General features: G+C 38.8%; 1 protein-coding gene across 1 annotated transcript; it reads left to right on the forward strand.

Annotated features, from left to right (window-relative positions):
* Window positions 1-22,939: 22,939 nt before the first annotated feature.
* LOC120076779 (formin-like protein 4) lies at window positions 22,940-25,205 on the forward strand (the record flags this gene model as incomplete). The annotated part of the gene is made up of 2 exons (XM_039030689.1): window positions 22,940-23,841; window positions 23,935-25,205. Coding segments are annotated over 2 exons (2,139 nt in total), but the record flags the coding sequence as incomplete, so codon positions are not given.
* Window positions 25,206-26,299: the final 1,094 nt, after the last annotated feature.

Raw genomic sequence — 26,299 nt, forward strand, 5'->3', positions numbered from 1 at the left:
ATCCTGTGCCTTGATTGTTTCAAGAAAAACAGTAAGAGGGTCAAATGATTTTAAACAAAAACAAAATTCTTTTACCGAAATCCCCCCCCCCTTTTTTAAGAATATAAAGAAAAAATAGATATGCGATAATAGACAAAATTAAGATGCTTAAAGTCCATGAAGTATTGATGTAGATAAAGGATATTCAAAAGAGTTGCGTCCCTGATGAGGTTGAGTCATATAATAATCCTGTGCCTTAATGCTTAAAGTCCATGAAGTATTGATGCGATAATAAATGTTTGAACAAAGGTTTGCACAGAATAAAACTTAAGAATTTCAAAATTTGAAGAAGCTAATAAAAGTAAAGAATGCCTTGCGTTGATTACTTAGAAAATGTGGTGAACTATACGTACCATCATAGAAGCATCGCAAAACAACGCAATCGGGGAAAAGAGAATTTCAAAAGGATAAGGCATACAAGATAACAAGAAAAGACCTTAGGCAAAACAACGCATGCGCTCATGTGTTGGAATCCATGTGATTGAGGCCATGCGTTGAAGGGTGGAAGGAATTCTTCCATTGAACTACGAACCGAGGAGACTTATTGTTGCACCTGCAAGAGCAAACGTACCATAACTAAGGAAGCAACCATATATCCAAAATAACAAAATAAAATAAATAACCTATACTAAGAAAGAAATTTAAAGATAGAGTAGAAGACGTCCCTAGAAAAGTAGGAGTGTTGTCACCGCAAGGATTCTTCTGTGCAGGAGATTGCTCTCAACTGCTTGGGTCAAGTTGCCCTGACCATTGGAACTTCCGGCAATTGTTGGGCGCATGTTGGCCACCATGAGCTTAGAACTGCCTTCAGTTCTTTTGCAACTGATTGCCCTTCTACCTTGGGGTCAACATTGGCTTTCAGCACATCGCCTACACTTCAATATTGTTTACAACCTGGTCGCACAAGCTGCAATACAACCAAGATAAAAAGTTTGCTTGTAGGGTCACAAAATTTAACAAACATTTAGTTGCCAAGTCCCCGACAATGGCACCAAAAACTTGGTGCACGGAATATTGGAAGTCAATTTTACTCGACAACCAAAATCCCGTGGACACGGTATGCGATGCATGTACCTAAAATATGCATTGATAGTCTACGTTGATGGCCATGCGTTGGAATGAAAATGTGTTAATAAATGTATGCGATGACCATGTGTCTAGTCACAAGTTTTCTTGCGCTCACGCCAAATATAACATGAACACAAGTTTCTCGGGTAATCTGAGGTCAAACACAAGGACTTGTAACTATATGTTTGCGGTGATGTGCATGCGGCAGTTTGAATAAAAGAATGGAGGGGATGTTGCTACATTAATCCTACTCTTACTCCTATCTAACAGACAACACAATGAGAATATGCATGAGAGGTAGAGATACGACAAACCTTGACATGAAATAAATGTGTGGGAATATAGATAAAATGCAGAGATGTTTTCATTGCAAAACTTAAGAGTGACCGCAAGGGCAACCTTAGTCAGCGTCAGACTATGCGATCATGTTACAGCCATACACGGCAAGTCATTTTCCAACGGAAATGCATTGCTCCTAATTCTAGGACGCATGTGTTGAATGCAAAGTGTCCATAGAGATTATTCCTAAGTCTCTACACTTGTCCTATGCGATGATGCAAAATTCATGAAAGCAAGGTGACCACATACAATCGTATCCTATCTCTAGGATGCATGCGATGCGTTAATAACAAATAGTGCTCATTCCTAAGCGCTTATCTCTTGTATTATGAGTTCTAATCTGGCTCTCCCAAGCCTAGATTTTGACTTGACCTTCCCAAACCTAGATTCTATCCTTAGACTACCCTCCCGAGTATCCTTAATGGGCGAATGAAGCATACATAATACAAGACAATCGCATAAATTCGTTGACCTAAGATTATTACTATCCCTAGTGAACAATGCATACCTTGTTTAATGCGTCCAACCACTTACCCTCTCGGGCAGTTGATTGTTGCTGACTTCAATCCTAGACAAGCAATGTGTTAGCCTATAGACAGGCATTGCAGCAGCTTCACACTAAGCAAATAAGATTACTCACATACTCACACAACGCATACCTCTCGGTAGGTTGCTACATGTTTCATATCCTTAATCCACATGACTAAGTATGCAATACCCAAGCACTCCCACTAAGTGTTGCAATGAAAGTAAAGATGCTAAGCAAAAAGATGGAGATGGAGTCGAAGGAATAGAGAAATGCATTGAAAACATATTGTATTAATTTTTTAATTCAAAATGTCATACAATATAATATAGAAAAAGAAAGGAAAAGAAATGACCGGCTGGAAGCAAAATTTTGCTTCTAGCGGATGTGCGTCAAGGCTGCCGGTGGTGCCATGGATGGGTGGAGGAGCTGACTCTCTCGAGAACTAACTCCGATCGAAGGCTCCGGTTGTCACTCGGAATGGATGAAGGAGATGAAGAACTCTCAGCCGTCTTCTCACATAGTTTGTCTGGATTGCAGGGAAAGTCCCCGGTTCACGAGGATCTTCCCCCGGATGATTTGGAATTTTGCTCATCGACTTATATTTATAGAGTTTAGATCGTCAACAACATTAATTGGACTACTCTGAGTTTGACATTCAGCACGTCAGTTCTTTCTGAACCTCTGCCACTAACGACGCGGTAGGTGAAATGTCAGCATCAACTTTGGATTTTCTTAATGTAGATGTGTTGATGCATTTGTTCCACCTACCTTACGTTGATCCCACTAGAATGCATTGTTGCGTAGCCGCAATCATTCAATGGCCGCATTCGCTTAACACCACAACTCTATATGAGGACTACAATCGCTTGACGAGTGCAACTCCCATACAATGGACGTGTACGGATGATTATCACAACGTCCATACGTTGATTGACGCGTTCAGCTTTGTGATGAAGTGTTTCTCCTCATTCGATCGTCTATACGGTGGTCCAGTTTCCGCGTTTGCATTCATTTCCTGCATTAGCTATAAAAATAGAACATTGAACACATAATTAATGCAAAGTAATGGGTTAGCTGAGATTTGACATGCTGATCGACGCAAACTCATATTCTCGTGAATTCCTATCACAATTGCCGCATATTTTGCTTAACAACCTTCATGATTCTAAGTAAAAGAACTAAGATGGCATGCATTTCTACATGTCATCACTTAGCAAGGAGACTGTTAAGCATTGTTCCTTCCCAGTACCCCCCGCATTGTGAGGGAGCTCAGTTGAGCTCGGCAACACTCCTTACAGTCTATTTTTCAGCTCACCCACAATTTTTCCCATTTGAATTTCAAGATTTCTAATGGATGTAGCTTGATTTTGAAGCACAGATTCGTTTTTCTCAATGTATTGCTTCAACAAGCTTTCTAAGGACGAAGATTGTGGTGTTTGTGAGCTGCTAGCTTGGCTATTTCTGGATCGTTTGTTGCGGGAAAAATTCGGGTGGCCCTTCTTTTTGTGCCACAGGTTGAAAGCTTTGTTGTTGATTTTTCCATGTAAAATTTAGGTGGTTTCGCCACCTAGGGTTATATGTTTCAGAATAGGGATTAGTTTTCATGAAGCATAACTGACTGCGGTTTTCTGGGCATTCTTCCCTCGAGTGAGCATCTTCGCAAATGACACAACTTACGATCGTTTGAGCAACTGCACTGACCTGCCCTTTCTTCGCTCCCGTATTATTCATTTCGATGCCTTGTATCAAACTCATCATCGCAGTCATTTGATTTCGTAGGAATGCGATGGCCCCGTTGTTTGCATCATTATCTTTAATTCTTAATCTCTGATCGCTTTCCTGCCAATCCTCGTGATTTTTGGAAATGCGATCAAGAATACTCTTTGCCTCCTCATATGTTTTATTGAGCAGACCACTAGCGGCTGCCGAATTGGAAGCAGTCTGCGAAGAGGGATTCAGTCCTTGGTAAGAAATCTCCATTTGCAGGCAGTCTGGTAAGCCATTATGTGGACAGTCTCTTACCAGCCGCTTGAACCTCGCTGAAATTGATCGTATGCTGTGCATGCATGATGATGTGCTACAAGCTCATGTTGCCATAAACTTGTAACGCTAAATGTAATCTTATGCCATGTTATTGATCATGCTCATTTTATGCGATACTACTTCTAGATATATGCATTGTTAACTATATGCTTGTAGTATGATATGAAGTAATGCGTTGTCACAAGTTTCTTTACGCTGAAACCAAGTATAATTCCAACGCAAGTTTCTCAGAGTAATCTAAGGTCGAACACAAGGATTGTTTTCGTTAATGTGTTACTTTTGTGATACATGCAACCGGTTTTTACAATTAATAAGAATTGGGTTTGTACATGAATTTGAAATTGCGGTAAAATAAAGTCGCGTTAATAAACTAAATTGTGATGAAAATAAACCTAAGCTAATGTGATACAAGATACAAGATACATGATATACATGCTACTGAGTTCGAGACTGACTGTGAAGTTGATACAAAGGATCGTGGTATGCGATGGCAAGTCTTTATGGATAAATCAGAAGGAGAAAGAATAATTAGTACAAACATCGCAAGTTTGTTAATTGTGCTAAAGATGTAACTAAGGTTCCACTTTCCCTTGGCGTACACCTCTCGGTGATCGGCCGCGTTCTCATATCTCTATGGTGAAATAGGAATGAACGTGGTGAACACAAGGTTGCTTCCATCTCTGGAAGTACTCATCGCTTTAGTTAAAGCATTCTTCCAACCCTCTCTCGATAGGCGGAATAGCATCTTCACTTCTGCTCTCACAGGTGAAGATGCCGTCTAGCATGCCTTGACTTAATTATTTCCTTAACCTAATTAATTTACTTGCTTAATTCTTGCTAATTACCCATGGGATTAAGAAAACGTCATGGAGAAAATGGATTATGGGTGAATGAAAATAGACAGAGAAATGATAATGGAAATGATCATAACATTGAATACTAAGGTTAAGCGTCGAATACATGGTGTGAATGATAGACTACGAAGATGAATACAAGTGATGATAAAGAGATAGGAACAAATACAGAAGAGTGTCAACGTCTTGACACAGATCTGGATGGTGGTTTTTCTTGCTAGCGTGTGGAATGGATGAACAGAAGAGCTTCCCTCTCAGGCTTGCTCGTCTGATAGAGGTGACCTTCGTAAAGAGCTTCGACGGTGGGCATCGGAAGGATTCTTTGCCTAGAGACTCACCTCTCGGCCTTGTCTCTTAATTCTTCCCGGATCTACTCTGATTATTCACTCAACCAGTCTCTCTCTCAGATCAGTATCTTCACTTTTCTCTGTATTCAAGCATCCCCCTTCAATGGAATTGCAGAAGCTATTTATAGGTGAAGTTTTGACTCTTTGCATTGTGGTCCCCACTTTATTGTTAAGGTAGTTCCTGAAATGGTGGAGTGAATATTTCTTCTGTTACACAATCAATCCCGTTAGTAATGCACAACGGTCAACTGTACACGCGTCAGAATCCTCCGCAATTGCGTTGCTCTTTACATCTTCCATCATTTGCCCGCATGCGGTGTTGTTTTTTATTACCGCATGCGGTTGAAGTTGCGTTGATCGCAAAGCTCTTGATCGATTGTCGCATATGCCGTCATTGCATTGATCGTCTCTTCATTATTGATTGACGGGCACAATGCAACGTAGATGCATTGTTCATTTTATCTTTGAGCCATGAACACATGCGGTGACTTGATTTCCTGCAAAACAGACTTGAAATACTCTTTTCTACCATTGCAATGGTGTTAGTGGGTGTATTAACGACAATTTATAATTATTGTATTTCTTAGCTAATCTCCATACAATTGATGCAACTTTCCTCTCTTTTAACCACAATATCTAAATGAAGCAGTATAAATAACTTGTATTTCTACAAGTTATCACACCCCAAAATTTAGATATATGCTTGTCCTCAAGCATATCTTCTACTAAGGCAATATTGCTCAATTCTTATCCTAAATTTTGCGTCGATTGGTTGCTCTGAATGCTCCACCTAGGCAACATTACTCAACAATGCAATTTCTTTCTATCCTTGATAATTCATAACAAAACCCTACTTTATTCTTCTATACAACAAATTTCTACTAAAAAATGCTTTTCTAGTTTTTAAAAAGAATGTTTACCTCTTCTTGCAAAAACAACTTGATGTGTCTGAATGCGGCGGTCAAATTTGCATTATTCATTTGGAGACTGTTGATCATGGTTACACCCTTTGTTTTGGCCTGTTCCCACGAGTGTCATGCGAACATCCAACTACGGTTGTGTGCCAATCTCAACTTTAACTCTTGAATTTCAGAGGAGTTGTCTCTTGTTTCTTTTATTTTTTTTTCTTTTTCTCATTTTTCTCTTTTCATATTGCGTCGTTTTTGGAAACCCACCTTCATTTTGGCTTGCTCCCACGGGTGTCATGCGAACATCCAACTACGAGCAGGCTTCTTTCAAAACTTAACTCTTATCTAGTTGGGATTGCTTTTGGAGTTTCCCTTCCGCTGACATTGGAGTTTATATGAATTTTTTTTTTTATAATGAACGCATTTTTCTTAATGACCGCATCTACATGATCGAATCTGCTCAGACCTTCCCCACCCCCAAATTTAGAGATGCGCAAGGTTCTCATTGCGTTGTTTGGACAGAATAGACAAATACTTAGACAAAATTTTGAAAAGAAGGTTTGAGCAGAATTTTGAAGGATAAAAGATAAAATAGTGCTATAGCTAGAAATTAACTAAGTGTTAGTCAAAAAATACAAAGTGTGGGAAATGCTACTAAGTGTATGCATATTAGTCATCATGGCAGCACAATAAATAAGACAAAATAAAAGATGAAGAATATCGCAAATAATGACAAAGGATGATAAAGAAGAGGCTAAGGCATAGGGAAAGAAATACAAATAACGCAATACAAAATTTTTATCATGTACAAAGAATCAAAGAATTAGCTTCTATATAAAGAAAAAATAATGAATGAAGTTGTCTTTGTATTTCATTCAGACAGGTGCACGATTAAAAATTAACACCACGCTTCCATTAACACAAATGCATATTTGCAGAGGATAGGTAACAACACATGTATCATCTCAACACACCCCTTAACTCAACGCATTTCTGGAGGACGGGCACACAGTACTTCTACCAGCGCAACACTACCTCAACATAGTGCATTTTCGCTAAGGACGGGCTAACAATACATACGAGCGCAACACAACCCTCAACGCAATGCATTTAGTAGAAGGGACGCAAAGTGTATCATGTTATCACAAAATGCACCCATCATTGCATTGCATACCAAATTTTTTATTTTTTTATTTCATCACTAACGCAAGTCAAAAAGACTTTGCAGTGTTAATTCTCTTCTTATTAAACAATCATTCACCAAAATTTAAGGATAATGCATTTAAGACAGAAAAGTAAGGAAATTAAATAAAGCACGGAAATTAACGCAAGTGAATTAAATGAGAAATAAATTTCATAAAGCATAAAAACAAATTGAATGAAGCAATAAATGACAAAGTTCATGAAGCAATAAAGACAGTAATTAGGAAAGCATGTAAACATAGGATTTAAAGATATGAACCAGAAGGCAATTTTTCATAATGAACGCAATCCACACCTCCGCAGACGATCAAGCTTGCCTGCCCAATGTCTTCAAGGACATTGCTCCTTCCTGTCTCATCCCGCAATGTATATGGGGAGAGATTGATCTACTTCCTTCGGGAATCACACCAGTTATGGAGAATGTGTTACACATTTTTGAAACCTTGCATTCTCCACAACCGTAGGTCTTGAAATTCTGGCGTTTAATCTGGTACTGATGTGCTCTTACGCGAAAAATTCACCTGATCTCTGGGTTAGCTTAGAATTTCTGGATCAATTCCAGTACTCATAAATCGTCAGCCTGCTCTTCGCGATAAACAGACAGTACAAAGAGATTTGTCCTGCACATACTACAAAAGTACTCAGCACTAACCGTTACCAATCCCCGGCAACGATGCCATAAACTTGATGACTTGGAATTGATGGTATGCTGTGCATGCATGATGATGTGCTACAAGCTCATGTTTCCATAAACTTGTAACGTTAAATGTAATCTTATGTTATGTTATTGATCATGCGCATTTTATGCGATACTACTTCTAGATATATGTGTTGTTAACTATATGCTTGTAGTATGCTATGGATTAATGTGTTGTCACAAGTTTCCTTGCGTTTAAACCAAGTATAATTCCAACGCAAGTTTCTTAGAGTAATCCGAGGTCGAACATATGGATTGTTTTCGTTAATGTGTTACTTTTGTGATACATGCGACCGGTTTTTACAATTAATAAGAATTGGGTTTGTACATGAATTTAAAACTGCGGTAAAATAAAGTTGCGTTAATAAACTAAATTGCAATGAAAATAAACCTAAGCTAATGTGATACAAGATACAAGATACATGATATACATGATACTAAGTTCGAGACTGACTGTGAAGTTGATACAAAGGATCATGGTATGTGATGGCAAGTCTTTATGGATGAATCAGAAGGAGAAAGAATAATTAGTACAAACGTCACAAGTTTTTTAATTGCGTTAAAGATGTAACTAAGTTCTGCTTTCCCTTGGCGTACACCTCTTGGTGATCAGTCGCGTTCCCATATCTCTATGGTCAAATAGGAATGAATGTGGTGAACGCAAGGTTGCTTCCATCTCTGGAAGTACTTCTCGCTTTAGTTAATGCATTCTTCCAACCCTCTCTCGATAGGTGGAATAGCATCTTCACTTCTGCTCTCATAGGTGAAGATGCCGTCTAGCATGCCTTGACTAAACTTAATTATTTCCTTAACCCAATTAATTACTTGCTTAATTCTTGCTAATTACCTATGGGATTAAGAAAACGTCATGGAGAAAATAAATTATGAGTGAACGAAAATAGACAGAGAAATGATAATGGAAATGATCATAACATTCAATACTGAGATTAGCCTCTGATACATGGTGTGAATGATAGACTATGAAGATAGGAACAAATATAGAAGAGTGTCAACGTCTTGACACAGATCTGGACGTGGTTTTGCTTGCCTGCATGTGGAATGGATGAACAGAAGAGCTTCCCTCTCAGGCTTGCTCGTCTGATAGAGGTGATCTTCGTACAGAGCTTTGACGGCAGGCATCAGAAGGATTCTTTGCCCGGAGACTCACCTCTCGGCCTTGTCTCTTAATTCTTCCCAGATCTACTCTGATTAGTCGCTCAACCAGTCTCTCTCTCAAATTAGTATATGCACTTTTCTCTGTATTCAAGCATCTCCCTTCAATGCAATTGCAGAAGCTATTTATAGGCGAAGCTTTGACTCTTTGCATTGTGGTCCCCACTTTATTGTTAAGGCAGTTCCTGAAATGGTGGAGTGAATATTCCTTCTGTTACATAATCAATCCCGTCAATAATGCACAACGGTCAACTGTACACGCATCAGAATCCTCCGCAATTGCGTTGCTCTTTACATCTTCAATCGTTTGCCCGCATGTGGTGTTGTTTTTTATTACCGCATGCGGTTGAAGTTGCATTGATTGCAAAGCTCTTGATCGATTGTCGCATGTGTCGTCATTGCGTTGATCATCTCTTCATTATTGATTGACGGGCCCAATGCAACGTAAATGCATTGTTCATTTTATATTTGAGCCATGAATGCATGTGGTGACTTTATTTCCTACAAAACAGAACTGAAACATTCTTTTCTACCATCGCAATGGTGTTAGTGGGTGTATTGACGACAATTTATAATTCTCGCATTTCTTAGCCAATTTCCATACTATCGACGCAACTTTTCTTCCTTTTGGCCGTAATATCTAAATAAAACAGTATAAATAACTTGTATTTCTACATGTTATCACTCGCTTAGGCATCACTGAGCGATTCGTCATCTTCTTGTTCAAAGTTTGTTATTAATTTCCTTCTTCTAGCATTCTCGGTTGGTGGGAAATACGTCTTCTTTAACTTTTCCACTACCTGTTCCCACGAAGTTATCTCTCCTGGTTCGAGAGAATATTCCCATTTCCTTGCCTAATCATACAAAGAAAATGGAAACCGAGTTAGTCGAACTTCCTCGGTTGAGATATTTGGGAACACAAAAGTGTTGCAGATTTTTATGAAGCTCCGGAGGTGGGCGTGCGGGTCTTCGCCACGCCTTCCTCCAAACTTCCCAATAGCCTGGATCATCTGCAACATTACCGGCTTCATTTTAAACCTTGATCCATCTAACACCGGCCTCATGATTCCTGGAGAGAAATCGTAGAGGTTAGATGACGCATAGTCCCGAATGGGTCTATTGCAATCATTCGCCAGAAGGATAGGGTTGGCCATTATATTGTTCGCATTCACGGTCCTTTCTACCGGTTGTTCCGCCATTCTTGGAGTTCTCTCTTATTGTTGTTGGCGGTCTTTTAATCTTCTTCTGAATGTCCTCTCAATCTTTGGGTCATAATTCGCCAAAGATTGAGAGTCTGCAAAGAAATAAAAAAATTACCGTTAGCACTCTATTTTGTCGAAGTCCCCGGCAACGACGCCAAAAACTTGATGCTTAATTTTATGAAGTGGAAATGTGAATGATATGCGTTGATGAAATTGCGTTGTGCACTCAAGTTTGCTCGGCGGAATCCAAGTGTAAATTCCTCTGAGTTTCCTGATAAGTCCAGGGTCGAACACAGGGACTTGTGAAAACAGATTGCATTGGTAATTTTTAGGAAAACTTTGCGGTAACCAAATAAATAAATTGTTAGTTTTTTGTTGATTGCGTTAAAGAGAAAATAATAAAACGATGGATTTGAGAAAAGTCAATTGTGTGATAGATGCACTGAGCATGTGATGAACGGATTGAGAAGATCTTTAGCTAACGTTACTTGGGAATGCGTCAGACTATGCGATCATGCTACCACCATGCATAGCAAGTCATTTTCCAATGCAAATGCAATGCTCCTAAGTCTAGGATACATGTGTTGAATGCAAAAGTGTCCATAGAGCTTATCCCTAAGTCTCTACTCTTTTCCTATGCGATGATGCAAAATGCATAAAAGCAAGGTGACTGCATACAATCATATCCTGTCTCTAGGATGCATGCGATGCATTGATAACAAATAGTGCTCATTCCTAAGTTTCTATCTCTTAATTATTGATGCGCGGGGATTGGAAGTCAATTTTACTCGACAACCAACATCCCGTGGATGCAGTATGTGATGCATGTTCTTAAAATATGCGTTGATAGTTATGCGTCGATGGTCATGTGTTGGAATGAAAATGCGCCAACAAATGTATGCGATGACCATGCATCCTGCCACAAGTTTTCTTGCGCTCACGCCAAGTATAACATGAACGCAAATTTCTTGGGTAATCAGAGGTCGAACACAGGGACTTGTAACTATATGTTTGTGGTGATGTGCATGCTGCGGTATAAATAAAAGAATGGAGGGGATGTTGCTAAGTTAATCCTACTTCTATTCCTATCTAACAGACAACGCAATGAGAATATGCATGAAAGGTAGAGATGCGACAAACCTTGACATGAAATAAATGTGTGGGAAGATAGATTAAATGAGGAGATGATTTCATGGCAACCCTTAAAAGTGATCGCAAGGGTAACCCTAGTCAACGCAATCCATGCGATCATGCAACCCACATACAATAGTAAACCACCTCTCGATGCGAATGCTACGACTTCTAATGCTAGAACGCATGCGATATATGTGCTAAGTCTACAGGGCCTACACATAAGCCTCTATTCCTATTTATGCGATCACAAAATGACGTCCACACAAAATATGCGACCACATAATATCATTCTATTCCTAGGGTGCATCGATGCAGTGTTGACAAATAGAGCTTATCTCTAAGTTCCCGTCTGTTTCTATGCGTTCCAATCCGCTCTCTCGAGTCTTAGATTTGGGTTTTAGACTACTCTCTCAAGTATGCCTAAATGATGAATGATGCGCTCATAGGACAAGGTAACCGCATGAACTTGGTTGACGCAAGGTTTTTACTATCCCTAGTGAACAACGCAAACATTGCTTAATGCGACCAACCACTTACCCTCCCGGGAAATTGGTTGTTCCTGACTTTACTCATAGACAAGCATTGCATTAGCCTATAGATAGGCGTTTTCACAACTTCACACTAAGCAAATAAGGTTACTCACACACTCACGCATTACACACCTCTCGGTAGGTTGCTACATGCTTCATATCCCTAATCCACATGACTAAGTATGCAATACCCAAGCAATCTCACTAAGTGTTGGAATGAAAATAAAGATGCTAAGCAAAGAAAATGGAGATGGAGTCGAAGGAATAGAGAAATGCATTGAAAACACATTGTATTAATTTCTTAATTCAAAATGTCATACAATACAATATAGGAAAAGAAAGGAAAAAGAAATGACCAGCTAGAAGCAAAACTTTGCTTCCAGCGGATGTGCATTAAGGTTGTCGGTGGTGCCATGGATGGGCGGAGGAGCTGACTCTCTCGAGATCTAGCTCCGGTCGAAGGCTCCGGTCGTCACTCGAAATGGATGAAGGAGGTGAAGAACTCCCAGTCATCTTCTCACACAATTTGTCTGGATCGCGGGGAAAGTCCCCAGTTCACAAGGATCCTCCCCCGGATTATTTGGAATTTTGGTCATCGGCTTCTATTTATAGAGTCTGGACCGCCGACAGCATTAATTGGACTGCTCTGAGTCTAATGTTCGGCACGTCAATTTTTTCTGAACCTCTTCTACCAACGACATGGTAGGTGAAATTTCAGTATCACTTTGGATTTTCTCGAGATAGATGCATTGATGCATTCATTCCACCTACCTTGCGTTGATCCCATTATAATGCATTGTCGTGTAGCCGTAATCATTCAATGGCCGCATTCACTTAACATTGCAACTCTACATGATGACCGCAATCACTTGATGAGCGTAGCTCCCATGCGATGGATGCATACGGAACTGCAACATCCATGCATTGATCGACGCGTTTGGCTTTGCAATGGACTGTTTCTCCGCATGCAGTCGTCTATGCGGTGGTCCGGTTTCTGCGTTTGCATTCATTTCCTGCGTTAGCTACAAAAATAGAACATTGAATGCATAATTAACGCAAAGTAATGGGTTAGCTGAGATTCGACATGCTGATCGACACAAACTCATATTCTCGTGAATTCCTATCATGATCGACGCAATTTCTACCTAATAACCTTCATAATTCTAAGTAAAATGACTAAGAATGCATGCATTTCTGCATGTCATCAATTATACGTTCTAATCTGACTCTCCCAAGCCTAGATTCTAACCTGACCTTCCCAAGTCTAGATCCTGTCCTTAGACTACCCTCCTGAGTATCTCTAATGGACAAATGAAGCATACATAATACAAGAAAATCGCATAGCATGAAGATTCCCTAGTTGTGCTAGCTAAATGCTTCTCAACCCATTCAACTAATTTAGCTACTCATGCTTAAATAACAGAGAGTGAATAGATATAGAGAAATAGATTCCATTTCGATGAATGAGTGGAGTACAAAATGACAATGGAAGTTAAAGGTAGAGAGCCTTGTAGCAATTCCTTGCTGACCAAGGCTTTTACACTGTAATCTCTATTCAGTTCTAAAGATGTTCCCGCTTCTGCAGGCATCGACCCTCTCTCTATCCTTAAAGCTTTCGACGCTCTCCCAAGCTTACCGGAACGATCTATTGGCACAACCTTCTCTCTCGCATCCGCCTTAAAATGAAAGAAAACTATGAACAAAGACGTGTGAACTGAAGTATGAAATCTCTAACTGCTGAACCAGTTAATCCCTTTTCTGAAGGATGCCCGTGGTATTTATAGAACATCCAAGGTGAATGGAGGCTTCTCTCTCATTATTGTACAGATGGGACGACTTTACTTCCTGATTGATGCGTCGAATAATTGTCACCGAAAAGCTGAATGTACTTGTGATCATTATTGGCTGTCAACTTAATTCGGATTCGACTGTCATCAGCTTTCTGTCCCATCGCGATTAGTTAACCTTTCACCCAGATGCGCCCACCATGTTGCGCTGACCAAGTTGCGGTGATCCTTCTCGGGCGAATATTTGCGAACACGATCACCGCAAAGCCTTGTGGTGATGCGCGCTCGACCAATGATTTCCTATGATCACAATTCTTGCATTGCGTCAACACATAATCTGCATAAAAACACTAAAATCAACTATTCCTATGCGATGAACGCATGCGACTGCAATATTATGAAATTGATGCTTGATGGACACAATTTAACATGTTTTATCAACGCAATCCAACATTGTTTAGAACTTAGCACTATGATAATGTGCATTTCTGCCCGTTATCAGCAACCCATAATGTTGAAACATTTTTCAACTACATCCAGCCATAACTCGGCTTCAGTTGGATCTGTTGTACCCTCGAATGTCATAGCCCTAGGGCTTTAAACCTCTCAATGCCATATTTCTTCTATGGGTCGGCCCATACTCTGTGCTATCCTGTTAAAAACTATATCTTCTAGCTAGGAATCTGCCTTCGCCTTGGGAGTACTAGGCTCTCCCTCAGACGTCATTTCCTGGCCCACTGGATCGTTCACCTTCCTCCTTCCTCCCGGTGGATTCTTTCTAACCTCCGAGCCTCTATCGGTAGGGTCAGTATTCCTACCTCCTATGTGCCTACTCTATCTGCCACTTTGCCTCGGCATTTCACCTATTAAAATGTACACATGTTAGGGACTCACACTTTAGGGACTTAGACTTATACATGAACTTTCCCTCTCATTTCCCCAAAACCTTATACTCTGATACCAACTTGTCACACCCCCTCCCAGATTACCCTTTTAATCTAGAAAAAGATGTGACGATAGTAGTTACTAGCCCTACCGCTAGCACTTACCACCTTAGCCCTCTAACCTAAATACCAACCTGTTAAACATTATTAATGTACACATATAGCACGTCGCCAAAAGGTTTTACATAAGTTTATATAATCACATGCAAACAGTCATGACATGACATCTACAGGTAAAATATTTACAGTTGGGCCCAAACTACTAACAAAGCCCTAATCCCCCTCAAAACATGTGTACATAGATAGACCATCAACCTAAATTCTTCTTAACAAGTCGTGCCTTTCAGTGGCAAGCAGCTGCAGGATCAACCTTGAGGAATCTGACCGCTACCTGAAAAAGGAAAACATAGAAAATCTGTGAGCTAGTAGCCCAGTGAGTGACTATAAAATCATATTACACCATGCATTACATCATTATAAATATGTAATATGTAAATATATCGATGAGCATCTCAAGCACCTTCCTCTAAACATAAATATTGATAAACATTCTTAAACATCATTAAACATCATTATTCCTTAGTTGAGAACAAGCATACATCGCTCTAGCTCCCAACGTCTGTCACTGGCCAAGAGACCCATACTTCGGCCTCCCTTTGCTAGTATATGGCCTAGGAGACCCATACCTCGGCCTCTTATTCAGAACTACCTACGTGCATGTGGAGTTTTCTAAGTACCGTCAATACCTTAGGTACAATTACCCAGATACCTTCTATGTGTCCTTCATTACCAGGTTATTTTCTAGCATCAAATTAGGCTTAATTTCATACCATTTACACAAAGACTCATTTTATCATAGCCTTCCTCCAAAACGCATGCTTCATCATAGGAATTTAACTTTTGTAGTGAATTCACAACATACCTTGGCATGTGTTAAAACATGTACAAGCTGGAGAAGATAAGTTATGCTATTCATTAAACATTTATTGTTTGAGAAAGTATAAATTCATCATCAACATCACTGTAACTTACATGGTCTTTTATACATAAACATTGAAAGCATTAAGTTCATTTTAGTCACTCATAGCTCGTCGGGGCTCTTAACGATTTATATGCCTCTCCTAGCTCCTCTTGGCCTGAAAGGACATAATTCCCAGTTAGATTCCTTAGAATTCTCATCAAAATGCTTCAGATAGTTTACTTACTAATGAAACTTTCATCAACAAAAATTAGCATTACTAGCGAGATGATCATCAGGAGCGAGATCACCCTCATGAGCGAGATCATCCTCATGAGCGAGATCATTCTTACGAGCGAGATTTGCCACTTTCCAACGAGATTCAGTGCAAAACCAGCGAGATTTTCATCCTTAGCGAGATTCACTCTTCCTTATCTCACTCTCGCTCTCACTCATTTTCTTATCCCGCTCACTATGGTGAGCTGCTTGCTTAATCTTCCCAAGCAGCTGCCTGTTTACGCATCAATTTTCTATTTTAAATTCAAAAATTCATAAATCAAAATCCAGAATTCTTTTTAAGAAACTTCCTTCTACAAACTTGTTTAGAATTGAGTTAACTTTCTTAGCTTAAAATCTCAGCCCAAAATTCCTTGTAATTTGGCTTGGAGCTTCCAATATTCACTCCGAGCCCTGATTAATTTGAGAATCTGTTCCTTTTGCAAATTCTTCACTTTTTGTTCTTCTCCCTGTGAGATCTTTCTCCGGCAAAACAACCTCAAAATCTAGATTCTCCTAGATTTCAAATGGCATTGGTCTCACTTAATTTTCTCAAGTCATTTTCCAAAATCGAGCTTCTGAAGTTTCTCTTTCTTTTATACTTCCTGCCGCCTCCCATGTTCAATGGTCAAACCGCCACCTCATCCAGCACTTAGTGCTTTCGGCCAATTCCAATTAGTGAGTTTCTTCAATTAATTTGTTTTTCCTTCCCTTCCTTCATAACCTCTATAAGTAACCATGGATCTTCACTTATCAAATAATTAATATAACATTCTTATGGCTAAACATGCTTATATAGGAAACGTAGAGTTCGGGGACATAATCATCATGCAGATAGCTTTTGAGCACAATGTTGTTGATCCATTTACAAAAGCCCTCACGGCTAAGGTGTTTGAGGGTCACCTGCAGAGTATGGGTCTACGAGACAGGCCACATTTAGTCTAGGGCAAGTAGGAGATTTTGTACTTGGTTCATTTTATGCCCTAGTTTAGTGATTTGTGTACTTGTATATTAGTATGACTTGTATATTGTACACCCCACTAGCTTCAGGACAAGTGAGAGATTGTTTGGCTTGATGCCCTAAATGAAGTAGGGTCCCGTAGTTTGTAATTGTATTGTACAAACATTTTATTTAGTAGCATTATGTCACACCCTGCCCCAGACCACCCTCCGCGCCTGGGAAAGGGCGTGACTGACAGCAGTTATCAACCCTTTGGTTGACACTTACTGCCTAATAACTCTTGCGGAAATAACTCTGATACCAATGAATAAATTCAACAACCAACTGATTAAGCATGCCCATCTTATATTACAACAATGTAACATTTATACAACTCAAAGACTTAATAACAAAGTTTACAACAACAACTGTAAAACCCTTCTAGAGCGTAACTGTGGCGTGTGGCAGACCTTGACCTTAGCAACATCCTGGAACTCCTCACTTTCCACTACCGGGGGGGGCATGGGTGGGTAAAACATAAAACATGGAAAACATGAGCTATAAAGCCCAGTGAGTGGTGTCTTTAGATAAACAAGTAACTTTGTCAACAGAAATATATTTTTGGGAAAGCAATGCATAGTCAACAAGAACATTACCACAAGTTCATTATTATTTTCCAGCCAAACCGCTAGACAATCCCTAGCTCGACCGCTGGTCAAAACAACCAACCCCATCTTGACCGCTGGTTATCACATAATATAAACATCCTCAGTACTTTCACACGTATACTAAGATAACAACAATTCCTGTGGAAACTTTCCCTGTACCCTATTATCCCGCCAATGTGCACATCGACTATTTTTCCCGCTAGCTGTGCTTAGGTAACTTGACTATATTTCCCACCAGTCGTCACCGACTATAATTTTTCGCCGACCGAAGCCGACTATATTTTCCCGTCAAGTATCTTTTTAAGCATGCTAACTATATATCCCAGGTACAATTCCAATTTCCAACACAAACATACAAGCAATATCTTAACAAGCATAGTAATCAGATAAACATATATCCCTGATCATGCCAATTTAACATTATCCCCTATATATATTTACCTATATATAGTAATTATATCAAAAATACAACACACAATAACCACTCACCTTGGTTGGTTAGGAACTTTCCTTTCCTAAGTTCCTTAGGTTTCCTTGGTTTCCCTTTTGAATCCTAAATTCCAGATTCAAATATCAGCTTAGATTACTCATAGTTCCAGACCTTATGTTAAAATAATTCCTTCTGCAAACATGTTCTAAAATGTCTCGGGAACCTTACCATAAAATCTTAGCTCATAACTCCTTGTATTTTTTCCGGAATCATCAAAACATTAAGACTGGCCCAGCTTTTCCGACAGCTCGACCCTTCTGTCGTTTCCTCATTCTCCAGCCCGATTCCTTGGAGCTTATTCTCCGGTAGCCCCACCATGAAGACTAGACTCTTTTAGCTTTTAGATGGCTTTGGAATCACATCCAACACACGAGTATTCTGGGAGAACTCCTCGTTTCAAGTTGATGTTACTTTCCAGACTTCACTGTCCAATGCGTCCTCTTTGAACTTCTATGTCCAACGCATGGATTTTGCTCTAACGCAAGGTTTCCTCAAATTATCCCAACTCTTCTTAAATGTATTTTGAGTTTTGATCTGAAGAATGAAATCTTTGGTCCTATTTAAGGCATCCAAGATTGCTCCATGGCCGACACCTCCTACTTGGCCACATGACCAAGTGTCTCTTCCTTAACACCTCAACGCAATCTTTGCATCAGCACAACCCAATGTGTCTTCTTCTCCTTTCACCAACGCATGGCCCTTAACTTTGTATGTCTTCTTACGCTGCCACCTCTTTTACTAAAGGCTTAAGAATCTTCCTAACAAGCCACATGTCCGGATGACATCCTCCATGAGTTCATCCTTCATATGCGTCCACAAACTCTGGGATGTTCAACGCATCACTTCCCTTTTCCTTCCTCAACCGCATGCCATCACCAACAACCCTTCCAAAGCATCAACACAACTTCTTCCAACGCATTGGTCCCTTCCAACACATCAACACAACTTCTTCCAACGCTTTGGTCCCTTCCAACGCATCAACACAACTTCTTCCAACGCATTGATCCCTTCCAACACATCAACACAACTTCTTCCAACGCTTTGGTCCCTCCAACGCATCAACACACAACTTCTTCCAACGCATTGGTCCTTTCCAATGCATCAACATAACTTTCTATACTTAGCCAAATTTCCAAATTTTCCCTCCTTCCAACGCATCCCACACAACATTCTATACTTAGCCAAATTTCCAAATTTTTCCTTTGCCAAGTACTCTTTCAAAGATCTTGTGGCCAATGCATAGCAATGCCTAGTCCAACACTTAGTCAATTTTCAGGGATTTAAGCTTAACTCAAAGCTACTCACGATACAATGCCTAGTCCAACACTTAGTCAATTTTCAGGGATTTAAGCTTAACTCAAAGCTACTCAAGGAAAATCTATTCAACACTTAGAAATTTCCTTTTTCTTCAACATAGGATTTAACTTTCTCTTAGTTAATCCCTTAATCACCTGCTTAAGTAGGAAAAATGGAAATTCGGGTTTCACATATTAAACCCAAAAAATCAATAAACTAGCATCCAAGGTTATCATCTGTAGCTTAAACATGTTTGTAGAGATATACAGGTGGATCATGTTTAAGTGATAATCTAAATGGTTTGTAGTAGATTGATAAGACTAGGTTGGATATCTTAACCTGATGACACTACGAGTACGACCCGCTTTATAGATGTTACAATTGTTGTAAAGTGCTACAAATGATCTGATCCTAATCGTTCACATAGAGACATGTGAGCGGAGTTATTCTATACAAAGGTGTTTGTATAAGACTGGATCACGAAATGACTAGTCTCATTATATAACGTCATTTATAATAGAGACTTATATTTCACTAGGATGATCATAGGTGACATGACCTGAATCCTAAGTGAGTTGTGAACTCCTGCCTATGAGGGCAGTCCTTTGATTTGTATGGGTGAGAATGGCCAGATCACCGACTCAACAAGCCTACCATTTTGGGGATTCATCTGATTATGGAGCTAGGAACACAGCTACACGAGATGGAATTCACACCTTTCTCGAGGCAGGGGTAAGTAGATAAATGGCTCTCTTAAGGGCTGATTTCGAGTCTTGAATAATGTGGTGTCACACCTTCTCCTGGCTCGAGAGGGGTTTAGTCATAGTTGGACTATGATCTATTGTTCATTAGAGGGATCAGTGGTATGTAAAGAGTTAGATGTAACTACAGGGGCAAAACGGTAATTTGACCTAGTTGTACTTACAACAATTTGTGAAGGGTCATCGTACTGTTGATTGGTTATATCCAATGGACACATAAATAATATATCTGTAGTGCAAAGAGTGCAGTTTTCGATCTTTAGTGGAGTGTTTGACAGTTAATGAATGTTGAATAATTGGAGTTTAATTAATTATTCAAGTACTATTGAAGCTTTAATCTACAGGTCCATGAGGTCCCTTATGTAGCTCAACAGGGATTAAATGAGAATCAATTTTGGATTAATTTGAATTGTTCAAATTAATTTAGATAATTAATTATATATTATATAATTAATTTAATTTAATTATATATGATATAATTACTATAATGTATTTGATACATTATAGTATAAAGTTTATTTGAGAGGAAATAAATATTTGAATATGATTCAAATATTAATTATGTGAATTAGATTCAAATAATTAAATTTAATATAAACGGGATTTATATTAATATCATTGTTGGAGAATTAAAACTATAGGTTATATTGTATGTGATACAATATGAGACCATAGGTTATATGTTATATATGATATAACATATACTTATATACATATAATAAGTTGGTTATATATATATTAAAATTAAATTTATTTAATTTTTAATTTCGAAATTAAAGGAGGGAAATAACTTCCTTCTCCAATTACCTCTGAACCCACGTATTGTGTGGGTGGTTGGAAGATTTGCATTTTCTCCTTCATTCGTTGTGACAAAGAAGTGAACATAGAATTGTTCTGAAATCTCTCTTCCCAATTCTCTTCTCTGTTTCAATCTTTCCCTCTCCAAAAATCACAGAGCCCACAAAACTTCTGTGATTCCCATCCTAGAAAATACAAAGGAAGCCCATTAGTGGTGTCAAAATTGGAGATCGTTTTGTTCGTGACCATTCTTGGAGAGGAAAAACGTGAAGAAAAGGCTCTTTAAAGGTTATGGTTTCTTGAAATCCTAATTATCTATTTCTCTTAATTTTATTTTAGTATGCTGTATTTTTGTGATTAAATGCATAATGTTCTGTTTATTTCTAACAAAATGGGGATTTGGGTCTGATCCCCGTTTCCGCTCACAAACCTTAACCGGTTCCTTCACTCTCTTCCCAAATTACAAATTCAAATGTTGGTCATGTGAGGGTCAAGCACGTTTTCCCTATCCTAAATTTTGCATCAAGATCCAGAATTATAGATGTCCGGCATACAGATGTTTGACATCTTTAGATAACCATGTTTGTTTTGTAGAAATATTTTTTAAGATATCTGGGAATGCTTGGATAACTGTATTTGTGTTGCAGGATTTATGTTTGGGATGTCTTAGATTTACATAATGTTCCAAGAATGCCCTTACAACTATTTATTAATTTATCATTAATCTAATATAATTTGAACTTATATAACATATTTGTTTTTATTAATTTCAATATCTTTTAAATTAATATAATTTTATTATTTTATTTATTATTTTTCTCAAGAAAACAATATATATTAATTTAAGGTTTTTATAAAATAAATTTGAATTTGAATTTGAATATCTTTCTAAAATAAAATTAAAAAAACAAATACAATATAACAAAGAGAGTGAAATACATAGTTGACAGTATTTATTTCAATTATAAAATGAAATTAAAGAAGGTTATTATATATATATATATTATAAACAGTTAAAAAAGTAAAATGACGATGCCTTCAATACAGGAATCCAAGAAACTCATGTTTTATCTAAAACTCTCGAGATGCCCTCCGTAAAGGCATCCTAAAATGCCCTAGAATCTCCAAATGCTCAGGCATCTTACATTACCGCAAAACAAACACAATAATCCAAATATCCACTCCATGAGTATCTTTGATTCCCACGAAACAAATAACTCCAAAGAGGTTTGACCTTAAACAATCTTATTAGTTGAAGGGAGTAATCGAATTGAAGGTTTTGAATATGTGATTTGATCTAATACGATCTATTTATTTTTTCCTTTTCAACTTATTATTATGCAGAACGGTGGATTTGAACCACATATCTTAATTGATCAAATAACAACTTTGCAACTTTATAGAAAAACTTGATCTTATTCCATTGTATAACATAACACTTACACTTTCAATTGCAGAGAGAACATGAGACAAATAGACAATTATTTAATCATTATATGACTATGAAAGGAAGGGGTACGTGCTCCCCTTCAAATTAATGAATTTACATAACTATATTACAATTTAGTTAATAAGTGATATCTTCTAGTTGATTTGTTCGATAGAGGCACTCGAAGTTTTCTTTTGATCTTGATTCGTGTTGTCCTGAGTTTGAGATAGTATAACTATGTGATAGAAAAATCGAACTTCCAACTTTTAGAATGTCATGCCAATTACCTAAGCTCATTAGGAATAAGTTGAGGACTAATGAGAACAAAATTAAATTAAATTTTTAAAAGAACACCATGGATTTTTTTCCCTTTTTTTCCCCTTAAAGTTGGCCTAATCCATAAAACTGCTCCTCTATCTATAATTTCAATTTCTGACCTGCGAGACACAGCACCAAATCCTCTTCGACCAATGACGAAGAAACTAAAAACTTAGGACCTCAAGAGTTCCGTAATTAACAAAAACAACACAAATTCAGTTTCATTTCTTTATGCAGTTCTTGGAAATCCGCCGTGGCTGCAATGATTTGGCCATCGCCATTTCTTCAAAACTTCATTCTTTGTTTCATTTTCATTCCTCTTTGTTGCTCTCAGTCCACTTTCCCTCAGAATATTGAAACTTCTTATCCTTTCCCATCGACATTTCATGTCCCACTCACCAACAATACTTCAGACAATCTGTCAACCATCTCATGGCGGCCTTCCCCACCACCGCCGTCACATTTACCACCACAAGAAGCTGTGCAGCTGCAGCTGAAGCCGAAGCACATGTCCAAGAAAGCCACCATCATAACGGTGGCGATTTCAATTGCAGCGGCTACCCTCATGCTTTCTCTGTGTCTCTTCTTTTACATCCGAAGATGCATTCTTGCAGAACACAAGGAAGAACAAGATGACAGAACTTCACAATCCCGGGAAGGTCAGGCTTTGGTGAGTCGGAAAGAATTTACAAGATTCAATGGTAACTTTAATGGGTTCATTCTTGAAGAAAATGGTCTGGATGTGATCTACTGGAAAAACCCTGCAGGGAGAAAGTCGAAGAAAAATGAAGATGAAGAATTGGGTTTTGTAAAAGAGGGAGGAAGGAAGCCTCAGAGAGTACAAGAAACTCCTTTGCTCATGTCTTCAACAAAAATAGAGGCTCGTGATTACTCTCTCTCTAGTTCACAAAAATTGCCATGGCTGCCTCCTCCTCCACCAGCGCCCCCAAGAAAACCTCCACCAGCGCCACCACCAAAGGCAGTTGCCAATTCAGGATCATCTTCAGCAGGGAATGATCAGACTAGATTGAAGCCATTACATTGGGATAAGGTTAATACAAATGTAGATCATGCAATGGTGTGGGACAAGATTGATGGCGGTTCTTTCAGGTAAAACCCATCATCATAATTGAATTTGGAAGAGATCCCATTTTGAATTAGCTTCTCTGATTTGTCCACTTTGATCTAATCTTTGTTCTTCAGGTTTAATGGCGACCTTATGGAAGCTCTGTTCGGATATGTAGCCACAAACAAGAAATCACCACCAAAGCAAAGTGGCAACCATGAGCAAACAAAATCATCAAGCCCCAACAATGGCGGGCAAGTACAAATCTCAATCCTCGATTCCAGAAGATCGAGAAACATTGCAATAATCCTTAAATCTCTGAACATATCTCGGCAAGAACTTCTTGATGCTCTCATGGAGGGACAGGGCCTAGACTCAGACACACTCGAGAAGCTTGTCAAGATCACTCCAAACCAAGAACAACAATCCCAAATTCTTGAATTTGATGGCGACCCATTAAAGCTTGCGGATGCAGAATCTTTCATTTTCCACCTTCTTAAGGCTGTTCCAACAGCCTTCACTCGTCTGAACGCCATGCTTTTCAGATCAAACTTCAAGTCAGCGATTATTCGTCTCAGGGACTTTTCACAAACACTTGGTGTGGGTTGCGAAGAGCTAAAGAAAAAAGGGCTATTTACAAAACTGTTAGAAGCAACTCTCAAAGCTGGAAACCGATTGAATTCAGGAACCACAAGAGGAGGTGCAGAAGCTTTCAATCTCGAATCACTCTTAAAACTCTCAGATGTGAAAAGCACAGATGGAAAAACCACATTGTTTCACTTCGTTGTTGAAGAAGTGATGAAATCCGAAGGGAAAAAACGATTCCTAAACAAAAATTCAAAAACTCCCATACTGGAAAAGGAAAGAGAAAACGAATACACAATACTCGGATTATCAGCAATTGAATCACTCACCTCAGAGCTCTCCAACGTCAAGAAAGCATCCACAATCGACTACGAAGCCTTCATTGCCAGTTGCCCTAATCTCTTAATCCAAATTTCAGGGATACGTAAGCTTCTATCGAAGGAAGGAGGTGAATATAAGCGGAAAATGATGAGTTTTGTCAAATCGGCAGAGGAAGAACTTGAGACAGCAAGAAGAGAACAAAAAAGGGTGTTGGAGATTGTGAAGAAGACGAATGAGTACTTCGAAACAGGGGATAGAGAAAATCCACTAGAGCTATTTGTGATAGTGAGGGATTTTGTGAACATGTTAAATCAAGTGGGTAGTGAAATAGGTGGGAATTTAAAGGGGAAGAGTAAGATGGAAATTTTGGATGGATTTGCGCCATTGAAGAGCTCTTTGAGCTTGAGCTTTCCATGTATGGCGGAGTGTAGAAGTTTTTCGAGCGATTTTACAGATGACAGCTTCTGAATTCTGCCTTTGTTTTATACTTTGTAATTGCATTATTATCAGCCCTGATATGTACATTCACTAATGTTTCATCCTCGTATCAAAATTTATACATACCATTTTAGTAGTCTATTAATAACAAATCATTTTTCTGTTTATCATTAATGAACCATTTCTACGTCTATGGCTAGTGAATAATTTTTATGTGAATTATTAATAAACTATAAATATGGAAAATTTTCACAAAATGACCCAACTCTCAAAAATTTTTCTATGAATCATGATAACTTGTAAAAATACAAGTTATATCGCCTTACTTAGAATATGCGGTAATAGGAAGGAAAAGTTGCGTCAAATGTAATAAAATTGGTTTAGAAACGTGAAGCTTGTAAAAGTATCGCAAACACACTCGCTGACCACATTGCAAGGGCAAAAAGGATGTCCAAACCTTTATTTTGCAGGTAGCAAGTATCACCGCATGCGGCAATTACTCGTGGACATTACAGGTAACAAGTATCACCACATGCGGCAATTGCTCATGGACAATAAGATCAACGCATTCTCGGGGATTTCTGAAATTGAACAGCTTTTTATGACATACGACTTGACAAATGGAACGTGGAGCAGAGTGGACATTCTCACCAGCCGCAACAAGAAAAAGTTGTATTTTTAGAGCGAGACCACTGAGGCAAGAGGCACTAAAATCTATAAATAGCAACACTCAGCACAAGCTAAGGGGAGAAGAGAGGGAGGGAAGAGGGGACGAGAGAAGATAGCAAAAATAAATTTTGTGCAAGGAACACTCTTCTCCCAAGAACTCTCCTTAGAAGGAAGTTCTCCAACTCATTCCTCCACTCATCCAACGCGCTGGCAAGCAAGCAGCTTCGATCGGGATCCATGCCAAGACATTGACACGCAACTCTCTACTTTTCTTACTTTTTATTCATCGTTTGTTGTTCATTTTCTGTCTATCATTCATATCTCTATAACAAACGCTTTACCAATGAATATCACTATGTTCATCTTCATCTCTCTATTCCCATTATGCATCCATCTTTCATTTCCTTCACCATGGGTCACTAAACTTCTAGGGTGTGGGGGAAGGATTGAGCGAGCGAGTCAATCCATGTTGGAGATGTCAGCTAAGTT

Source organism: Benincasa hispida, chromosome 4 (genome assembly GCF_009727055.1).
Source record: "Benincasa hispida cultivar B227 chromosome 4, ASM972705v1, whole genome shotgun sequence".
Lineage (NCBI taxonomy): Eukaryota > Viridiplantae > Streptophyta > Magnoliopsida > Cucurbitales > Cucurbitaceae > Benincasa > Benincasa hispida.